At 49.4% G+C, this 22284-nt stretch overlaps 1 protein-coding gene across 2 annotated transcripts in view; it reads left to right on the top strand.

Moving 5' to 3' along the window:
• XAF1 (XIAP associated factor 1) overlaps window positions 1-22284 on the top strand; it is a 211413-nt gene that overhangs the window by 24203 nt on the left and 164926 nt on the right. The window contains exons 1-2 of one of the 2 annotated variants that reach the window (XM_085639974.1): window positions 833-898; window positions 19883-20018. In XM_085639974.1, the coding sequence (XP_085496100.1) occupies window positions 19986-20018 (33 nt within the window). In that variant the 5' untranslated portion in view covers window positions 833-898; window positions 19883-19985. Of the gene's footprint in view, window positions 1-832; window positions 899-19882; window positions 20019-22284 lie in introns of those variants that run through there. The other variant, XM_085639973.1, reaches the window with a different exon arrangement.

Raw genomic sequence — 22284 nt, 5'->3', positions numbered from 1 at the left:
TCCTAGAGGGAGATCTCGCATGAGACAGTAAGACTCAGAGACATGTGGCGGTGGGGAGAGACAGACATGCCTCCCTTTAATTGTGTTGTTGCAAGATGGTGACTATCTTCTGCCACTGGTGCATTCAGATAAGCGGCAGGAAGTTCGTCGGACACATGCACTGGTTTCAATTTCGAGAAAGTGGGGTGAACGTTTCACAGATCGGGAGTGTGTGTCAACACGTGTTTCTCCTTCACGGCAAGGCCAATCAGTATGTTTTGTTTAACCGTGTGGTCATGAATCCTTTAATTGCATAAGTGAGCGGGTATGGATGTAAACAAAAATGTAACACTAATACCACATTTTCTGTCACTCTTGTCAACAGGTTTGCTGTGAATGTATGAATGAGAATGGCGTTTTAGAATACGTTGCATGGAAAAGGGTCAACATGGTGTATACGTGTTTTTGGGTGTTTTTTTATTTTTTTTTAATTTATTTTTTATTGCATGGTTAACGTCATGATATACCGGATTTGGATGCTTCATTGCAGATCAGTTGTTTGGCCTGTGGTTATTTACGAGTTTGGAAAATACTTTTGTATTGTTTCGATTCTTTTTGTCTCTGCCCTATCTCTTGGCTGCGTCCGTACTCTCTCCCATCTTCTCTCTCCACCTCTTTGCTACATGTTCTCTCGTAATGTTTTCATTTTGCCCAACTCTCCTCTTTACTCTCTCTAATTCTTTTTTTGCTCCTTTTTTGTCTCTGTCCCTTCTCTCCTCTTTCTCTCCTCACCTGTCCCTTCTCTAACCCCACTCCTCTTCCTCTGCCCGCCCCCACATCCCTCTCTCTCGCAGTACTGCAGCATAGGCAGCACCAGGTCTCTGATGCCTTCTCAGTGTTGGCCCTGGGGGTGAAGGAGGTAAGTCAGCCCCCCAAGTGAATCCCATTATCAACAGATAGAGAATCTCTATTTACCAACAAGTACGGAGCGGTCTCGGGTGACGGCTGATGCGAACAGTGATCTGCTCTCGGCCCCGGCAGGGCCTGTGGGGTGGGGGCGTTACCTTACACTAGGAGAGGAAGTAAAAGTGATATCCTCCCCTCCCCCCCACTCCACCACTGTCTCTCCTCACCCTCCACCTATCTCTCTCCTCCACTTCTGATTCCCTTCCAACTCGGTCTCTCCTTACCCTCCACCTCGGTCTCTCCTTACCCTCCACCTCGGTCTCTCCTCACCCTCCGTCTCTCCTCACTCTCCACCTCCGTCTCTCCTCACCCTCCACCTCCGTCTCTCCTCACCCTCCACCTCCGTCTCTCCTCACCCTCCACCTCCGTCTCTCCTCACCCTCCAACTCCGTCTCTCCTCACCCTCCAACTCTGTTTCTCCTCACCCTCCACCTCACCCTCCACGTGTCTCTCCTCACCCTCCACACGTGTCTCTCCTCACCCTCCACACGTGTCTCTCCTCACCCTCCACACGTGTCTCTCCTCACCCTCCACGTGTCTCTCCTCACCCTCCACACGTCTCTCCTCACCCTCCACACGTGTCTCTCCTCACCCTCCACACGTGTCTCTCCTCACCCTCCACACGTGTCTCTCCTCACCCTCCACACGTGTCTCTTCTCACCCTCCACACGTGTCTCTGCTCACCCTCCACACGTCTCTCCTCACCCTCCACATGTCTATCCTCACCCTCCACACGTCTCTCTCCTCACCCTCCACCTCACCCTCCACACGTGTCTCTCCTCACCCTCCACCTCACCCTCCACACGTGTCTCTCCTCACCCTCCACACGTGTCTCTCCTCACCCTCCACGTGTCTCTCCTCACCCTCCACGTGTCTCTCCTCACCCTCCACGTGTCTCCTCACCCTCCACTTGTCTCTCCTCACCCTCCACGTGTCTCTCCTCACCCTCCACACGTGTCTCTCCTCACCCTCCACACGTGTCTCTCCTCACCCTCCACGTCTCTCCTCACCCTCCACACGTGTCTCTCCACACCCTTCACACGTGAATCTCCTCACCCTCCACACGTGTCTCCTCACCCTCCGCCTCACCCTTCACATGTGTCTCCTCCTCACTCTCCACAGGTGTCTCCTCCTCACCCTCCACAGGTGTCTCCTCCTCACCCTCCACAGGTGTCTCCTCCTCACCCTCCACAGGTGTCTCCTCCTCACCCTCCACAGGTGTCTCCTCCTCACGCTCCACATGTGTCTCTCCTCACCCTCCACACGTGTCTCTCCTCACCCTCCACACGTGTCTCTCCTCACCCTCCACGTCTCTCCTCACCCTCCACACGTGTCTCTCTACACCCTTCACACGTGAATCTCCTCACCCTCCACACGTGTCTCCTCACCCTCCGCCTCACCCACCACATGTGTCTCCTCCTCACTCTCCAAAGGTGTCTCCTCCTCACCCTCCACAGGTGTCTCCTCCTCACCCTCCACAGGTGTCTCCTCCTCACGCTCCACATGTGTCCCCTCCACACGTGTCTCTCCTCACCCTCCACACGTGTCTCTCCTCACCCTCCACACGTGTCTCTCCTCACCCTCCACGTGTCTCTCCTCAGACTCCACGTGTCTCTGCTGCACGCCTCACACTGCTGCACGCCACACACTGCTGCACGCCTCACACTGCTGCACGCCTCACACTGCTGCACGCCTCACACTGCTGCACGCCACACACTGCTGCATGCCGCTGCACGCCACACACTGCTGCACGCCTCACACTGCTGCATGCCACACACTGCCACACACTGCTGCACGCCGCACACTGCTGCACGCCGCACACTGCTGCACGCCGCACACTGCTGCACGCCGCACACTGCTGCACGCCGCACACTGCTACACGAAACATTGCTGCACGCCACACACTGCTGCACACCCCACACTGATGCAACCGGCACACTGCTGCATGCCACACACTGCTGCACACTGCTGCATTACTCACTGCTGCATGCTGCACGACACTGCTGCACGCAGCACACTGCTGCACGCCGCTGCACGCCACAGTGCTGCATGCCTCACACTGCTACACGAAACACTGCTGCACGCCGCACACTGCTGCATGCAGCACACTGCTGCACGCCGCTGCACGTCACAGTGCTGCATGCCTCACACTGCTACACGCCGCACACTGCTGCACGCCGCACACTGCTGCACGCCGCACACTGCTGCATGTCGCACACTGCTGCACGCCTCACACTGCTGCACGCCGCACACTGCTGCACTCCACACACTGCTTTTATGCGAGTTTATGCTACTGACATTGAAAATGACAATGCCTTTTATTTGTTTTAAAACCAAAACATAAATAAAAGGCATTGTAATTTTACAATGCCAATAGCTCAAACTCTTATAAATGCGAGACCTATTGCATTGCAAATGCTTGTTTCCTATGTGTCTCTAATGTATTAATCCTTTTGTAACTAACCTCCATACTAAATTGTTCCATATATTGTCTCCCTGTTCTGTAATTCCAAAGCCCGAATGAAGTACTATTAGGCGCTGTGTCCCAATGACATCCATCCCTTTTAAGACCCCCTTAGAGGTCTGCTAGTAATTGTACTCTTTGTACCACACACCAACAAAGCAGCACCTTGCAGTGCCCCAAGCTGTGCCCCCTCCATGTTTCCTCCAGTAATCCCCGATCGGCCTCTACCAACCCACATGTCCCCCTCAAATGCCCCAGCTGTAACAGGCTTTCTAGCTGATGTATCTTCAGTCTCAGTACCCAGGTAATGCGCCTCAGCTTCACTTGTCTCCTCTCAATAGCCCTTGACACTGTCTTCATTAGAGCTCTGCATTTCCCCTTTGATACCTCCCTTGTAACACCACCCTGTGTCCCAGACACCCACGCCCTGTGCATCACAATATATATCTCTTTTAGACACACCCAGCCCCATTTGTTCCCATGAGGCACTCATTCCAGTAGCACTCTCCAGGTAACCCCGGTGCTGGACGGCCAGTCCTCATTGCCTCCTTTATGTTTTCCCTCTGTCCTAATTGTCCGTCGGTAAAGACCAGAATCTTTGTCTCCATAGCCCATCCAAATTCTGCTAGGCACGTGTCCTCCAGAGCTAATTACACCTAAGTGGTCCCACACACCCCACTACTGTGTCCGCTTGATGTACCCTCTTTGTAATCTTATTACCACCGCTGGTGTAACTTAGTATCCTTCACGAACCACAAAGTGAACAATGATGTTTTCTTACATGGATGCGACAATGAGAAAATTGTGTGCTGTTTTGATGCTACAAAGTCATTGAGACATGGACCCTATTAAAATAGTTGCTGAGTTCCAAAGTTAATTTAGAGATTCTTTAGTTCTATAAAATCTTCTTTGGAGTTTATGTCCCAGACAGTGATAATAAGCCGCACCACAACAAATTCCGTGTCCCCTATGAAGGTGATATTACAAATGAGTGATCAGTTTGAGGGGATACAGAGATAACAGTGACACCATAGGTTGTAGCATTTGTTTCTGAATATATGCTTAATTGGATAGGAGCACAGCCCATAATTTGGAGGAGGATTGCCTTTTTTGATTAGATGATTTGAAAAAGATACTTATTTGGGGTCTTGATGAAGGCTACCTGAAGGATTTGTTGCGGTTGAAACTTAGCATTGATGAGTGTGCTTTAGTTTGTGTGTGTGTGTTTGTAAAGCCCAGTCTTAGCTGAAAAGCCGTGTTGCACTATACAGGTTCAAAGGCAAAGATATTGTCACCGAGTGATTGAAAAGGTAGCTGATAATCGACATTTACTGTTAATGCGCCGTGATGCCGTGTTTTTTAAAGACCACTAAAGTAAGCGTATAGCCCGTTGATTACAGATCAAGGTGCAGCTAATCAGCATATGTTTCAGATATTATCCCTCCTTTCAGCTAGGGATGTACTATTTGTTTTTTATTTGTTCTGGCACTCTGATATTTTTCTCACATCAGTAAAAGTTTTAATTATATATAGGCACAATAAAACTTGGTCCATGGTGTTCATAATCTATTGCGAACATCACCACCACAACTTAATTTTTTGGTACCACCTTTCATGTCAGTGCAATAATTACAATAAAATCTATCTCAAAGATTAATCACAAAAATCTGGAGTGGTGCACCACTAGAAAGGGAAAGTTGTTTGTCAATAAGTCATATAGTCTTATTTTAATGTCTTAGTAAATCCTTTATTTTCATAAGTATCCAAAAGCAAAAATTCCCAGCCAACTCGTTTCGTTCTTATACAATGAACTTTTTCAGGGCATGGAGTGATGTACGATCCTGGGGGAGAAATTGCATGTGTACAAAATGAATGCGTAGGCCTCCTTGATAAAGGCCAGGCCAGCATACGATGAATCTGATAATGAACTGGAAGAAGCCGCCTGCTCCGTTTGGTAGTAGTACACTGGGTGATTGATTTGGTCTGGAACTAGAATCTTGGGCACAGACAAGGTTATATTTCATATCACAGTTGTTCAACACTGCACCATAATAATTATGAATAAAATGTGACATAACATCTCCCTCATAATCCATCAGGCTGCATACCTGTATGGATGGCAGTTTACATAAACGAGCATTAAAATCCCCCACCCAGAATATTGAAATGTCTTTGTTTTTACTTGCTAAGTCGTTTCCCAAATCTTTATCAAGAGTATAAAAAATCTCAGCACTTTGTCAACCAAACAAGTTGTTATGCATATTAATCACAACCACTTGGAAATCCCCTCGGGAAACTAACCACAACAGCTGATAGGGAATCTGACGAGAATTTGCGGGGTTTACCCAGGGAATAGGACTGCTACCAGAATAGCCAGCTCCGCTCCCCCAACGCCCCAGCCCGTCCTGCAGGCAATGGTAAAACGGGTGAAGAGAAAGTGGAATACCCGTCTACATGAAAATTGTATGTAACCCATGTCACCCGAAGGCAAATAAAATCCTTAATAAAAATAAACCAGTCTTGAGTTATTCCAGCTATATTTAACAAAACTAAATTCGTCACATTGTAATTTAGAACAGTGTGCCCTCCTATATCCTCATTCCTCTGTGGGTAGATTGATGTTGGGAAGGGGATCTCTAGCAGACTGCAATTCCTGCTCTGGTTTATCAGTTCAGTTGCTCCTGACACAGATTTGGCATAGTCTTGAGGCAATCTGTCCAAGCCATTGTGAGAATCCAAAGGAGCAAAGGTTGCTTACTGGAATATTATAAGTCGTACTTGGCCTCATCGCTGGTATTACATGCCCTTGAATTACACCAGAACATGTCTAAGTAGGAAGTCTACATAAGTAGCCCGGCGGGAGAGCAGTTATAGTACTCGGTTTAGAGATTAAACAGCTGATAGTAGCCAATATACTTCCCACCATGGATCAAGACCGAAAGTTCGCAACAACGCAATCAACTTAACATGGCGTAGGTCAAGACCTACCCACTTTACTATTCTCACCATGATAATATCGTGATAGAGCTGTTTGAAGCCACCCACCCTCATGTTCACAAGTGCACCGCCTTCTTCTTGAGCGCAGTCAACGTGAGTATACCACTGATGCAGTACATTGTTAAAAATCATTTTGACAGGACATTGCTCAGGGGGAAGATGCAAAGCATGTGGCAGTCTCGGATGCAGGGCATCATCCGTAGGTGATGTCAGACCCCTGGGGTAAAAACAGTGGACTTGGATCATTTTGTACTGGGCCCCTAAGGACAAATGAATTGGTTGCCTTACTGCCCTCAATTGCCCCAATTTAGCACTCTTGCTACATCGAGTTAATTAAGGGCATGTTCTGCTGCTCGCTTGGTACTATCTTGGGCAAACACCTAGCCCCATTTTCAGCGGACTGATTCGGGATACTTATTGTGGCTAAGATCGTTGCCATGGTGGAATCGCCACTGTAGACTCAAACCCTTTAAGTGTTTTTAAGAACAGTATGCGACATTCCTGAAATAGCCCCCTCCATTAGACTGTTACAATTAACAACCACCTCTAATAAGGACCACTATTGGGACATGTTCTTGTCCTTTCCTAATTGCCCACAGGTACAGTTGCCCTGGACTTTCTCTGATATGATCAATTTTCCTTTTGACCTGCAGGTCAATGGGCAGCTTTCATTTTCTTAGCCGGTGGGAACTCAGTCAACCTAGGAGGGGATATATCAATCAAAAAAGAAACATTAGAATCACATAGGTTAGACTTAGCCACAGCTTTGGTATTGGTTACGCCAATAGAATTTTTCATAAGGCTAGTTTTCAGAACCATTAGTCATAGGATCGGTGGTAAACGCCTCTTTAACTGCTCTTTGTCAAAGTTATGACCTTCCTTCAATATTTAGAACTTCATTATCAATTACCCCCATCACATTAGACAAAAGGTTCACAGCATGTGACTTCTGTTTGCTTTAAGTCTGCCAGTAATCAAATGCAATCCTTAAAGCCAAAAAAGGTGGCCTAGTCCAGCCTCCTCTGGCCACTGACAGGGCCAGTTGGGCCTGGCTTGGCGAGGGCGCAGCCTGGCGTGTTAAGGGTTATTATGGTGTGCTGCACAGTGCCAGTCGGCATACCTCTCCTCTAGGTCACTTAGCACTGTGAGGCTTGTTCAAGTGCAGTCAAAAGTTAAACACAGCATACCCCAAATTGATTCATACCCTAGGTTTTATAAAAATCTAACCTTTGTGCTCCAGCCCCCAGCAGCCTCCTGAAGAGCTGCAAAAAACACTCCATGTCCCAGAGGCCACCTTTCTAAAAGCCCATAATGTTACCCTGAACATGTGTCCCCTCTTCTTGTCTTTTCCCAGCTGTTACCACTAAGTGTTTCCCAGAAACCCTAGCTACTCAAACCACCTGTACCAAAACACTAATTACTCGCTATTAGTGCCTGCAGCTACCACTATCTGCAGAGTAGATGCCCTTTCCATGTCTCAGGAGCCCCCCCCCCAATTAACGCCCTCTGCGCCCTTCACATGTCCATCATAAATATCTTTATGTCCACCCTCACTTAGTGTTTTAGATGCCCCTCTCAAACCATTTCCCACTTTTAATTGCTATCAACTCTCTCCTTGCAACAAATACCTCCAACCATCTCAATGACCAACTCTCTGTGTCTGGTACTACCTCACCTTCCCGTGCCCACATCGCCAGTGCTCCCTCTAAAATGACTACTACACAGTTGCCTTTCTTACAGGTCCCCGGAGTCTTAATCCTACAGTGCCCCTCATGTCCCTTCTCCAATTTCCTTTTGTAAGATTTCCCTCCTTCTTTGACACAGTAAACACCAGTCTCTGCTAATTTGCTGCTGTGTTGTTAGGTCTGAAATCCAAAACCAGCATAATCTCTCTTGGAAAGAACACTATACAAGGGAAAGGACATACTAATTGGCAGCCTAAACAAGCAAACTAATTGGCACCCTAAACAAGCACATATCCTACCATAAAAAGCCCTGAAGGAGCTCCCTCTTAAAAGTCATGAAAAAAGCTTAAAAAGGAGGGCTGTGAACATTAAAAAAATCTATACCAATGGAAATGAACAAAACATTTACGCGGCAAGTTAACAAAACATTTTACATGGTTTATGTACTTGTTTGTTCTACTTTGTAATAGCAGGATTAAGGCTCAAAGCTTGCAAGTTTACCTAATGGCGTTTATTTCTCATAATGTAATTTGGCCTCACAGTGATTTCCTCTGATCTGGTTCACGCAATGCAGATGTCTCACGTTTTTACATGTCAGGCCTGAGTAGATATCTAGCTCTTACTGTTTTTTCTTTGCATTCCATGATTTGCAGACCTACAAATTGGATATTGGGGAAGCGCAAAACCACAATAAAACCAAGTTGTGACAATCTATCCATACTTTACAAGAAACAACTTGAAATCTGCGTTATTAAATGTACTTCGATTTCATAAAATGCTGTTGAGTCAAAAGCCATGTGATACATTTGTAGTGATGTAGTGTTACGCCAAATTACTAGTTTTGAACCCTGAAATATTGCCTAGGTCAAACACACTTGCTGTGTGGCTTCTAAGCCACACACATTGCTCGCCCATTCTGTTGCTCAATGTCCAGCCTTATCCCCCCACACTACACGAAAGATATCCCTCTCACTCATACCTTTCTTCAGCCTACATTTCTAAAACTCTTAGTTCTTCCTTGCTCAATTCCAAATACAGGATTGTGGGCTTTCTCATAGCTTCACAAAACCTTTTCGACCTGTACTAAGAGGTCTGCAGAGCTCGAGTTTATCTGGCAGTTCCCTTGGTTTGGGATTCTCTGATCATTTCCTTCGTCTGAGATGCTGATGTTTGCAGCTTCACAGCACCTAGTTCCTCTATGTAGGCTGTAAATCTCAGGCCATTTTGCAGCACAGACAGATCCAATTAAGTCTGTTAAGCAAATCAGGAAAGTGACTTCCCCAGTTCTCAATAACCACAAAAAGTGATTTTGGAGTTTCCCAAGTATATAAAGGTGTAAGGGAAAGGTACAGATTGCTCACACACATTGGGAGCAGTGTGATTATTTATATTGACAAGATTGTGGTCTGGGTGGGGGGAGAGTTTGGAATTGCATTTTCAAAGTCTTGTACCGTAGTGGTGTTTATGGTGCATTAGGGATGTGAGCAGGCACATTTAAGGTGGAAAGAGAGAAGGTCTGGTGTTTCAGGGGTATGCAGTCATCTATGAACAAATATGCTAAGTATGGTCTGTACAGCTGTAATATAATGTCGTTCTTATTTGTTATTTGACAAGAGAAGAGTTTGCCACTGTTATGAAGGCTAATATTATCTTTATCATGGGTGTTGGACCTAGTGTCCTGGGGGTAGCTTGGCTTAAGTTAACAGGCATTCATCTCAAACTGGCGTTTCGTGTTTGCATCCTCCTCAGTCCGCAATCTTGCGCAACACCACTCCAAAAAGGACACTACACTGATTGTATTTTTAACGTTTACTAGAATTCTTCCAACTTTCTTACTTTACAGGAATTCTCAGTTCCACATGACAGAAATGAACATTATACTTGCATTTAAGATGACAGTTCTATTCAAACAACACATTTCATACAGTAGATTCTGAAACACCCTCTAAGCGTTTCCCACCCTGAATCGGGAAACCTAGTTACATTTCTACAGGGCGTGCTTCCAATCACATTTCAAAAGAACATTTAGTCCCCTCTAAATATTGGATCTGAGGGTTCCCCTCACAGCTGTACCTCGGGACTCTTATGCTGCCAATTCTATACAATTTCCGCCTTCTAGGCGCTACGTTGGACCTCCACTGGCTGCAACTCAGTGATCCATTCTAGACAGTCTGCCGAGCTCTGCTTATGTCTTGACGATCAACCCCTCACATTTTTATTAACAGGGAATTCGATCTCCAGCTGTCACTGACTGGGAGATGATCCCTTCCCACACTGTGTGATAGGACTGTATTCCCCAATAGTCAGTCTCGTGTCGAATCCAGTCACTTCCCCTCTACTATATGCCAAGAACTCAAGGAATACTAGGACACTTCTTGCCCACTGTGATGTACTCCCACGGGCCTCTGGGGACTCCCTTATCGCCCCCCCTTCTGCTACTAGTGCCCTGCTTACTGTGTTCGTGCTGGTCGTCCTGCGAGTAGCTTAATCCTGAACTGAAGGATCTCGTTTCCAGGTGTCTGAACTCACGACACCCAATGGGGAAATCTTGCTGAAGGGTCGGAGGACGTCTCACTAGGCACCTCACTGAAATGAATCACCCAACGCTTACTTGTAGAGAGGGTGTCCTTCGTTGCCGCTGGCCTTCCCTCGACGCTTCCTTCCGCTATGGGCCTCACTTCCTTGGGGACTTGGCCAGCCGGCCGGGTCCCGGGTCAATTCAGCCTCCGTTGCGGGATGCCCTGATACTTCCAGCATCAGCGTCAGACGGGGCGCGGCCTTCCGGGGTTACTGGCAGCAGAGAGGGGCGGCGCTACGGCCCCTCTCACGTGACAGGAGGATGCCGGCCTCTAAGCCGGTCGCGTCTCACTCCTCTCTCAGGCAATTCTCCTCACCTGGGCAGCGGCGCCACGGCTCACCCGCTCCTCACAGGGAGCCCAACCACAAGCTCCTGCAAGCCGCGAACCACCTCCGGAGGATGCCAAGAGTCCCCCCACGATATTGGGACGATGACGGTGACCAGTTCTGGTAGGGTCTTACTGAGGGAAATCGAAGTGGTGGGTGGGCCAATTTAAGGGTGCCAGTGATTCTTTGGGGCCGCTGGATTGGAGTCCAGAACCTTCCTTGTTCCTGGAAGTGGCCACAGGTGAATCCCAAGATAACGTTGCCCACCAGATCTCCAACGGCGTTCAGGGCCCGGTCACAAGGTTAAGGGTGCCGTCACCTGGATTGGAAGTTTGTGCAGGCCCTTAAGCCTGTCTGTTCCTTGTCAGGCACAACCACCTCCTCACACAGGCGCCTTACTCCTGATGCCACACAGTCCTCTTCTAAAATGGCCGCTCACCTGTCACCTCTATTTATCACCTTGGGCCTGACCTGCCAGAAGGGCCCAGAAAGTTCCGGAAACCCCCATGGCAGTCATGGTCCAGGTGCTGAGGTGACAGTTGGTGCCACCATTTTAGAATCTCACCTCCCTAGTTTTCCTCAGAGGAGCACCTTGCGCCTTTCCCTCAGGTAGTGAGGGTGAAGCGCCCAGGACCTCTACATTAGCACCTAAAAAGTTTGATAGACAGAAAAAAAATGAGAAGGGGACAAGGGATAAAAATAATAAAATGAGGAGGGAACTGCCAAAGGGCTGACAGGTCTAACACGCGTCCCCCCCAGCTGAAAGTGGGGAGAGCTACCCAACCCCTTGGGAGTCCTCTTCACTAAGGCGGGAATACCTGGATAGACCGTCAGCATTGGCGTGGTCCACTCCTGGGCGATGTTCCACCCTAAAGTCCATCCCCTGTAGGGAAATGGACCACCTCAACAACTTGGGATTCTCGCCCCTCATTTGCATTAGCCACCTGAGGGGCCGGTGGTCGGTCTGAACCAGGAAGTGCGAGCCAAACAAGTATGGCCGCAGCTTCTTCAGAGCCCACACCACCGCAAAAGCTTCCCTTTCAATTGCACTCCACCTCTGTTCCCGGGGGAGTAGTCTCCTAGATAGGAAAACCACCGGTTGGTCTAGACCCTCATCATTGAGTTGCGACAGCACTGCCCCAATACCGTGCTCCGACGCATCTGTCTGGACGATGAACTCCTTAGCGAAGTCAGGGGCCCTGAGAACAGGTGCCGCACACATGGCCTTTTTCAAGGTGTCAAAAGCTTGTTGACATCCCTCGGTCCAGATCACCCGTCGAGGGTGCTTTTTGGAAGTGAGCTCAGTCAAGGGGGCCACGATGGTACCGTATCCCTTGACAAAGCGTCGGTAGTAACCAGTGAGGCCCAAGAAGGCCCGGACCTCCGTCTGTGTCTTGGGGGGCTCCCAGGCCATGATGGTTTCGATCTTGGCCTGGAGGGGTTGCACCTTACCCTGACCCACCAAGTGACCGAGGTACACTACCGACCCCTGCCCGATCTGGCACTTGCTGGCTTTGATCGTCAGACCTGCCTGCTGCAAAGCCTGAAGAACGGCCTGAAGGTGACTCAGATGGTCCTCCCAGCTGCGGCTGAAGACAGCAATGTCATCCAGGTACGCAACTGAAAAGGCTTCCATTCCAGAGAGGACCTGGTTCACCAATCGCTGGAATGTAGCAGGGGCGTTCTTGAGCCCAAAGGGCATCACACAGAACTGGTAGTGACCCTCGGGTGTGGAGAAGGCTGACCTTTCCTTCGCTCCATCCGTCAAGGAGATCTGCCAGTACCCGGATGTAAGGTCAAAGGTTTTTTTTTTATAAAACTTTTTATTGGCATTTGTAGTAAACACATAGCAAATATATGCACTTATGGACTTACAGTAAACATATACCCTTGGATCATCGTATACAGATGTGACTAGTGTAGTCCGCGGATCGCACAGGCTTAGAGGGTCCAGGGCCCTGCCCTATCCTGTATCCGGACCCACCCCCGCTGACGCGCACTGTGGATGCCGCATCATATGAGGACTGCTATGTGGATCCATCTTCCCTGAGTGAGTTGCCCCTCAGGTCGGTGAAGCGCGGCCAACTAATTACTATTAATGAACTGGGGACATGTAAACTGGGGAGTGCACCATATCTGGGATTATTGACCGTGTGAGACTAACGTCGGAGAGCAATGTCCCAACTTATCGTCGTGTTAAGTTTTCGCTGACGCGGGGAAGAGTCGAGGGAGGAGAGGTGTAGGGGTTGATGGCGGGAGTATAGATCCCTGTTTGTGTAGGGGGCGACCAGGGTACCAAATACAGTTTCAGGTTAGGGCCCACCGGTCATCCGAGCCTCCTGGTCACCGCCCTCCGGAGTCGCGGAGGCGTCCTGAGAGCCAGCTATTCGCGGGCCCGCCGCCGGTGGTGCTTCTTGTGTGAAGGAGTGCATCAGCATCGCCCAGGATAGGGAAATCGGGTGTTTACGGTGTCCCCGGGCTTCCTCCGTCCGAAGCAGCGTTTCCTCCGCCTTCCCCCATTTCTTAACTGCCCCCACCCAGGCCGCCAAGGGAGGTCCCTCCGGTGCTTTCCAGTGCATAGTGATGCATCTTTTAGCCAGGATAAGTCCCAAGAAAGCAAAACGCCGCTCCACCTTCTCATTTTTGTGTCGCCCATGTATGCCTAAGGCGCTGGCCTCCCATGTGGGATGTAAGGTCAAAGGTACTGAGATATTGGGCAGCTCCCAACCGGTCAATGAGCTCATCCGCTCTCGGGATAGGATGAGCATCTGTCTTTGTCACTGAATTCAGTCCCCTGTAATCCACACAGAACCGGAATTCTGGGGTAGTGCCCGGTGGGGCAGCTTTGGGTACCAGTACCACCGGACTGGACCAGGGACTACTTGAAGGCTCAACTACTCCTAGCTCTAGCATCTTGGTAACTTCCTCATGGATGCTAGCCTTCACCTTATCCGACAGTCGGTAGGACTTGGACTTCACAGGTGGGCTGTCCCCTGTGTCCACATCATGGGTACACAGATGAGTCCTTCCCGGAATAAGGGAGAACAAGGAAGCAAACTACTCCAGTACCTGGCGACAGTCCTTCCGTTGTTCAGGAGTTAGTGACGGTGAAAGGATCACTCCCTCCACCGATCCATCCTTCTCTTGGGACGCAAACAGATCGGGAAGAGGTTCACTTTCTTCTTCCTCTGACCCATCAGTCACCATCATTAACGTGACCTCGGGTCTCTCTTGGTGAGGCTTGAGGCGGTTGACATGGAGCACACCTGATGGGGCTGCCTGGGGGTCTTAAGATCTACCACGTAGGTAACCTTGCCCTTTTTCTCAACCACCTCAAAGGGACCTGACCAGCGATCCTGGAGGGCGCTAAGCTTTCCAGGTTCCATCACCCACACCTTCTGGCCAGGCTCCAGCTCCACCGGGTGAGCATTTCGGTCATACCATTCCTTCATGACCGTCTCGCTGGCTTCTAGGTTTTCAGAAGCTTGCTTCCACAACCTAGCCATTTGGCTACGAAAAGCCAGCATGTAGCTCACCACATCCGGGGGAAGTTTTCTGGGAGTCTTTTCCCATCCCTCCTTCACCAGGCTAAGGGGTCCACGCACGGGATGCCCGTACAACAGCTCGAAGGGGCTGAAGCCCACTCCCTTCTGTGGCACCTCCCTGTACGAAAACAGCAAACAAGGTAGGAGGACGTCCCATTTCCTCCGCAGGCTCTCGGGCAGACTCCGGATCATGCCCTTTAAGGTTTTGTTAAACCTTTCCACCAGACCATTAGTCTGGGGGTGATAAGGAGTGGAGAACCGGTAGGTAACTCCACACTCTTTCCACATGGCCCGCATGTAGGCCGACATGAAGTTGGTACCTCTGTCCGACACCACTTCCTTGGGGAATCCCATCCGGGTAAAAATTCCCATAAGGGCCCGTGCCACCGCAGGTGCAGTAATGGTCCTCAGAGGGATAGCCTCTGGGTACCGTGCGGCATGATCCACCAGAACCAGGATAAACCTGTGACCGGCTGACGTTGGTGGATCCAATGGCCCGACAATGTCGATGCCCACCCTTTCAAAGGGGGTACCAACGACAGGCAGTGGTTCCAGGGGAGCCTTCAGCTTCACCTCTGTTTTCCCACTAGCTTGGCAGGTTACACACGTCCTACAAAAAGTATCTGACGCAATCCTCATCTGAGGCCAGTAAAAATGAGGGACAAGTCGAGCAAAGGTCTTGTCTTGTCCCAAGTGTCCTGCCAAGGGTATTTCGTGAGCCAGTCCTAATAGGAAGGCTCGGTAATGCTGGGGAACTACCAAGGCCCGGGATGAACCATGCACCGGAGCCTTGGGTTCGCTATACAGGAGTCCATCTTCCCAGTATATGTGGAAGTTCCCCGAATCGTTACCCGCTGCCTGGGCTTCGGCCTGCCGCCGTAAACCCTCAAGGGTAGGGCACTCCTTCTGGGCCCGACAAAACTCTTCCCTAGTAGGTCCTCCCTCCACCTGCCAGTCTGCAGGGGTAGGCAAGCCCTCCAGGGACGTTACATCCCCCTCCGTAGACTCCGGGACCACCTCAGTTGCCCCATCCACCTTTGGAGGGTCAGATGCCGGGGCAGGCTTTCCCCGTCCCCGTCTACCCTTTCCGGCAGCTGGTTGGGCCTTTGTCCCAGGCTCCAACCTCTGTGAATCCCCTCTTCGGGTGGTCACGGACTGAGTGTGGGCACACGTCCACTCAGGGGTCCCCAACATTTCCATGTGGGCCCTGAACTCAACCTCCTTCCACGCTGAGTGTTCAAGGTCGTTTCCCAACAGGCAGTCGACCGGCATGGCAGAGATGATCGCAACTCGTAGAGGACCCGCAACCCCTCCCCACTCAAAGGGAACCTGGGCCACCGGATAGTGACCCTCGCGGTTGTCAGCCATCACAACCGGGTGGACTACATTGGGGACCACCTGCTCCGGGGTCACCAGCTGACTCCTTACCATAGTCATGCTGGCTCCTGTGTCCCTCAGAGCCTCCACCCTCTGGGCATTGATGGTGACCCATTGCCTGTACTTAGTAGTATTCGAGGGCATCTGGATCTTAGGAACCATCTCACAATCCCCTAAGGACACTAAGGTTAGCCCTGCCCACTCACCTCCCTTATCTAGGGGCAACTCCTCCCCGAGCACTACACTCGCCACCCCAGGGGTCTTTCCTCCAATGGGAGGGTGTGGTCTCTTGGGACACTTGGCATCCCCCTTATAGTGCCCAACCTCACCACACTCGTAACATCGGACAACCCTAGGCTGCTGACCACGGTCAGGATAAGGGGGTTTGTGGGGACCAACCTTAGGAGGGAATCCTACTCCCTTCCCTGGTGAACTCTTTTGGGGGCCTTTAGAGAACTCCCTCTTTTTGTCTTCCCCCCCTTTCTTCTGGGGGGCGCCCTGTCCAGCCCCTTGGAAATTCCCTCCAGTCCCTTTTGAAGATACCCGGGTACTTGCCCAGATATCTGCCTCCTCTGCAAGCTTCCTGGGATTATTGAGCTTTCTGTCTACTAGGTGCTGACGCAGCTCTGGAAAACTTTTCTCGAGGAGATGCTCCTTTAAGATTAAATTGTACAGTCCCTCATAGTCCTTGACTTCACTACCCTGCACCCAGCCCTCTAAGGCCTTCCTGGCATAGTCCAAGAAGTCCACCCAATTCTGAGTGGACAACTTCTGACTACCCCGAAACCTCTGCCTGAATTTTTCAGGGGTCAGTCCAAATTTCCTTACTAGGGCTACCTTCATAACAGGGTACCGGGTCTGGTCTGGCTATTCTAGCGCTAACAAGGCATCCCTCCCCACCGGAGGCATATACCTATACAGGCCACCCCCCCACTGGGCTTCGGGGACCCCATGGGCTCTTAGAGAGACCTCATAGGCAGCCAGCCATTTTACAATATCATCCCCTATGCCATAGCTAGCAACCACATCTTTGGGCAGGTAGGGCCTGGACTCTCTCGGGACTTCTCTCGGTATGCTGCCACCATTAGGACTGCTGGGGGTTCTAAGTTGAAGGGCTTTGAGCTCTAACTCTTTTAAGTGAAGCTCGTGGAGGAACCTCCTCTCCTCCCTCTCCTTTTCCAACCGGGCCAGATCCATTCTAAGCTGTCTCTCTTCCCTCCGATCAACTAGGTCAGCAGAGGACAGGCTCCCCCCTGAGGCGCTACTTCCCACTCTTGATGGGGCCCTGGACCCAATGTCCATATTACCGCTCCCAGGGGGAAGAAGGACTTCCGGTTCTTCTTGGGGATCTAGTGCTGGTTCTTCTTCCCGTTTCCCGCTAGGGTGGGCCATAACCCAGGCTCTTAAGCTTGCCTGGAGCTCTGTCTTCTTCGCCCCCTGCTTAAAGAATACCCCCCGTTCCTGGCAGAACTCCCTCAATTGGGCCGCTGTATACTCCTCCAGCCTACCCAATTCGAATTCCATCCTACCAGATGGGACCCCAACACAGGAACTTTACTCAAGAAAGGGAATATACACAGGACAATTTCAAAAATCCTCCAATTAGAAAACAATCTGGAGAAAACTCCAGTCAAAACAATCCAGTGTAGGTGGTGATGTACGCTAAATTGCCACTAAGCGGATGCAAGCACTGAATAAGTCATCCCACCGCTGAGCACCAACTTGTTGGACCTAGTGTCCTGGGGGTAGCTTGGCTTAAGTTAACAGGCATTCATCTCAACCTGGCGTTTCGTGTTTGCATCCTCCTCAGTCCGCAATCTAGCGCGACACCACTCCAAAAAGGACACTACACTGATTGTATTTTTAACGTTTACTAGAATTCTTCCAACTTTCTTACTTTACAGGAATTCTCAGTTCCACATGACAGAAATGAACATTATACTTGCATTTAAGATGACAGTTCTATTCAAACAACACATTTCATACAGTAGATTCTGAAACACCCTCTAAGCGTTTCCCACCCTGAATCGGGAAACCTAGTTACATTTCTACAGGGCGTGCTTCCAATCACATTTCAAAAGAACATTTAGTCCCCTCTAAATATTGGATCTGAGAGTTCCCCTCACAGCTGTACCTCGGGACTCTTATACTGCCAATTCTATACAATTTCCGCCTTCTAGGCGCTACGTTGGACCTCCACTGGCTGCAACTCAGTGATCCATTCTAGACAGTCTGCCGAGCTCTGCTTATGTCTTGACGATCAACCCCTCACATTTTTATTAACAGGGAATTCGATCTCCAGCTGTCACTGACTGGGAGATGATCCCTTCCCACACTGTGTGATAGGACTGTATTCCCCAATAGTCAGTCTCGTGTCGAATCCAGTCACTTCCCCTCTACTATATGCCAAGAACTCAAGGAATACTAGGACACTTCTTGCCCACTGTGACGTACTCCCACGGGCCTCTGGGGACTCCCTTATCGCCCCCCCTTCTGCTACTAGTGCCCTGCTTACTGTGTTCGTGCTGGTCGTCCTGCGAGTAGCTTAATCCTGAACTGAAGGATCTCGTTTCCGGGTGTCTGAACTCACGACACCCAATGGGGAAATCTTGCTGAAGGGTCGGAGGACGTCTCACTAGGCACCTCACTGAAATGAATCACCCAACGCTTACTTGTAGAGAGGGTGTCCTTCGTTGCCGCTGGCTTTCCCTCGACGCTTCCTTCCGCTATGGGCCTCACTTCCTTGGGGACTTGGCCAGCCGGCCGGGTCCCGGGTCAATTCAGCCTCCGTTGCGGGATGCCCTGATACTTCCAGCATCAGCGTCAGACGGGGCGTGGCCTTCCGGGGTTACTGGCAGCAGAGAGGGGCGGCGCTACGGCCCCTCTCACGTGACAGGAGGATGCCGGCCTCTAAGCCGGTCGCGTCTCACTCCTCTCTCAGGCAATTCTCCTCACCTGGGCAGCGGCGCCACGGCTCACCCGCTCCTCACAGGGAGCCCAACCACAAGCTCCTGCAAGCCGCGAACCACCTCCAGAGGATGCCAAGAGTCCCCCCACGATATTGGGACGATGACGGTGACCAGTTCTGGTAGGGTCTTACTGAGGGAAATCGAAGTGGTGGGTGGGCCAATTTAAGGGTGCCAGTGATTCTTTGGGGCCGCTGGATTGGAGTCCAGAACCTTCCTTGTTCCTGGAAGTGGCCACAGGTGAATCCCAAGATAACGTTGCCCACCAGATCTCCAACGGCGTTCAGGGCCCGGTCACAAGGTTAGGGGTGCCGTCACCTGGATTGGAAGTTTGTGCAGGCCCTTAAGCCTGTCTGTTCCTTGTCAGGCACAACCACCTCCTCACACAGGCGCCTTACTCCTGATGCCACACAGTCCTCTTCTAAAATGGCCGCTCACCGGTCACCTCTATTTATCACCTTGGGCCTGACCTGCCAGAAGGGCCCAGAAAGTTCCGGAAACCCCCATGGCAGTCATGGTCCAGGTGCTGAGGTGACAGTTGGTGCCACCATTTTAGAATCTCACCTCCCTAGTTTTCCTCAGAGGAGCACCTTGCGCCTTTCCCTCAGGTAGTGAGGGTGAAGCGCCCAGAACCTCTACATTAGCACCTAAAAAGTTTGATAGACAGAAAAAAAATGAGAAGGGGACAAGGGATAAAAATAATAAAATGAGGAGGGAACTGCCAAAGGGCTGACAGGTCTAACAATGGGGAATCAATGTGTTGTCTTTTTCAAAGCGTCAAAGATTTTTTCATTGCATGACATCAAACTTCTGACTCTGATGGTAAAGATATGGGCAAATATAGTGTCACATAAGATGAAGTAGTATTTTCCTGATGATTTCTGGTAGATTTTCATTAGTGAACCATTGTGTAATTAATATATATATATGTGTGTGCGCGCATATATACATAGATATAGATATATGTTTTTGTTTATTGCGTTTTTCTGTCTTTTGCAGCAAAAAAGATGTGGCTTCGTCAAATTTTTCTCTCCATGAACTCCATTGCCTGCGTTTTCTCACGGTGTGTCCAGAATGCGGTCAATCAGTCCCACACAAGGATATGAAACAACATCAAGAGGAGAGCCATAGAAAGGTGAGCGGAAATCCCAGCTGCAGTATGTATGTTGAAGCAGCAGGGCCATCAAAGCATGTTTACACATTCAACATCTATAAGGGTATGTGCAAAGAGAGGGGAAAAATAGGCTGCCAAATGTTCCAAAGAGTAATTGAAGATTCTGGTATTATAAGTCTAGTCATACTTGCCGAGGCATGATAAACAAATGCAAATAAATAATTGGAGATATACAGCAAGAACTCGCCGGATACATCCCTAGTTCTAGAGTTGATGGTGAGGATAATCCTGCGTTGCACCCACAAGAGATCTGGAAGACACACATGACTTAGGAGTGTTCTCTGCCTCAGATTTTTATTGCTAGCCCTGTCTGTTGAATCCATGAACTCCCAATGCCCTTGCCAAAGAAAACTGATTCTTCTAGACCCTACGTCTCATGCACCGTAGTAAGCCCTCCTAACTGCTTCAAACTCAATTGTCTCTTTGTTCTTGTAATCGATTTTGTTGTCACCATTCTCAGTGTGAATAATTTTATCAACCTCTGCGAGAATGAAAGGCTGCATTGACTTTGTAGAGAATAAAACCTCTTCACAACAGGGAGCTTTAGAGGGAATACACCAGGCCGCCCTCCTCTCACGAATCGTCAAAACAATAAAGGCCTGGCTAACAGAGAGTCATTAAGTTTTCTCTCTTAGGACCGGCTACTGTCGTGGGGATACCTATCTCCACTCGTTCTGTGGCACCCTGTCCAGTTTACTGCAGTCCCAGACCTTTCAAATCAGAAATCTTAAAATGAGAACTGCTATCAGTCAATCCGCAACAACGTACATCCTCTCCCGCAGCATGTGAGTGAAGGACATTTACTAAAAATACGTGAAAGAGTGAGAGGGCACCTCACGTATGCAACACCAGGGAGGCTACCAGTAGGTTCTCACCTGTATGCCCACGTATATTATCATTGGTTATCCACTCACAGAAACAAAGAATATATAGTGTCCAGTAGAGAGACAAAAGAGCAGAAAGAAAGAATTAACTGCCCCAAAACAAAAACCCAGTGATTTGCAAAGAATCGTGTGTTCCATGCAATTTAAATTGAGTTAAGACTCACTGTTAGGTTGCCCTCTTCATTCGCAATTGTGAGCTTACTCAGATTAAAAGCACTGCATGTTGCTAACCTTTTCCAAGAAGGCCAACATGTTTCATTGCCATTTACTTATGTTGTGGCAAATTCGTCAGGGCGTGGGGTTCGATCACTCGCCTCACTGGACAATAACTTTTATGTTGCGGATAGACTGATAAGACAAGAAAAACAGCAGTTCGGTCTTAGTCAAAAATGGCCAACCAGATGCTGTAATAGGCAAACACGATGTATATCATTCAGTCATAAGTTTGAAGTGATATATATTTACCAGGTACAGGCTGAGCACACTCATACCAGCCTCCACCAAATCATATGGGGTTGTGTTCGTCACTCTTACCCCTAATTTAAAAAGCACTTCCGTTGCCTAACGTTACACCTGTGGAAATAATATTTCAACATTAGATCGAGATCCTTCATATAATGTGTACCCTACGTTTTCCTAGAGTACCCCATCTTTATTTCAATGTTTGAGTCTGTCAGATATCATCATTCTCAGGCTGGCTTCTAACTGTTACTGAGCCATCCCGTTTCAATGTGTGCACATCGGTACTCAATACGTATATAAAGTTGTGAGTTTTCACAAGCATACCACTCTTATATAGTACGTCCTGCCAGCGATTCACGAAGTCTCTCAAAGCTCTTTCCATCTCCGTGTGCTGACATGTGTACACCACCCCCGTTACACACTTGCACAGGGTTTGCCATGCGCTTTAACAATACTCATTCACACAATTTAATACCACTGCAATAGCCTCACGTTGCCGGTAACTCAGCCCTCGGAGCCTACACACATGCTCTTTCCGCAACCGCTTCTATAATGAGCAGCGTCTCGTCCCTGCTTCAACCCATACCAGCGTCTGGTACTATATCTACCCCCAGCGTGCGCTTGTTACATCTGAACCACATGATCAGCCGGTGTTGTGCAGATCAAATGGTTCTAATCCATCAACACGGCGGCCATTTTAAAACAGGCAAAGCTCTGTGAAGGTCCATACACTTTGTTACCCTTGTTACCAGCTACACAATGATATTCGACCACTCCTCATTCATGGATATTTCTCAGTGCTCATTCTTTAAAGTGCCACTGTGACCAGCTGCAATTTGTTATTATCAACTGCCCCCTGCCCGTGAATGGAAACTTATCTC

The sequence above is a fragment of the Triturus cristatus genome, chromosome 12 (assembly GCF_964204655.1).
Source record: "Triturus cristatus chromosome 12, aTriCri1.1, whole genome shotgun sequence".
Lineage (NCBI taxonomy): Eukaryota > Metazoa > Chordata > Amphibia > Caudata > Salamandridae > Triturus > Triturus cristatus.
This window is presented reverse-complemented; position numbering and strand designations above follow the sequence as displayed.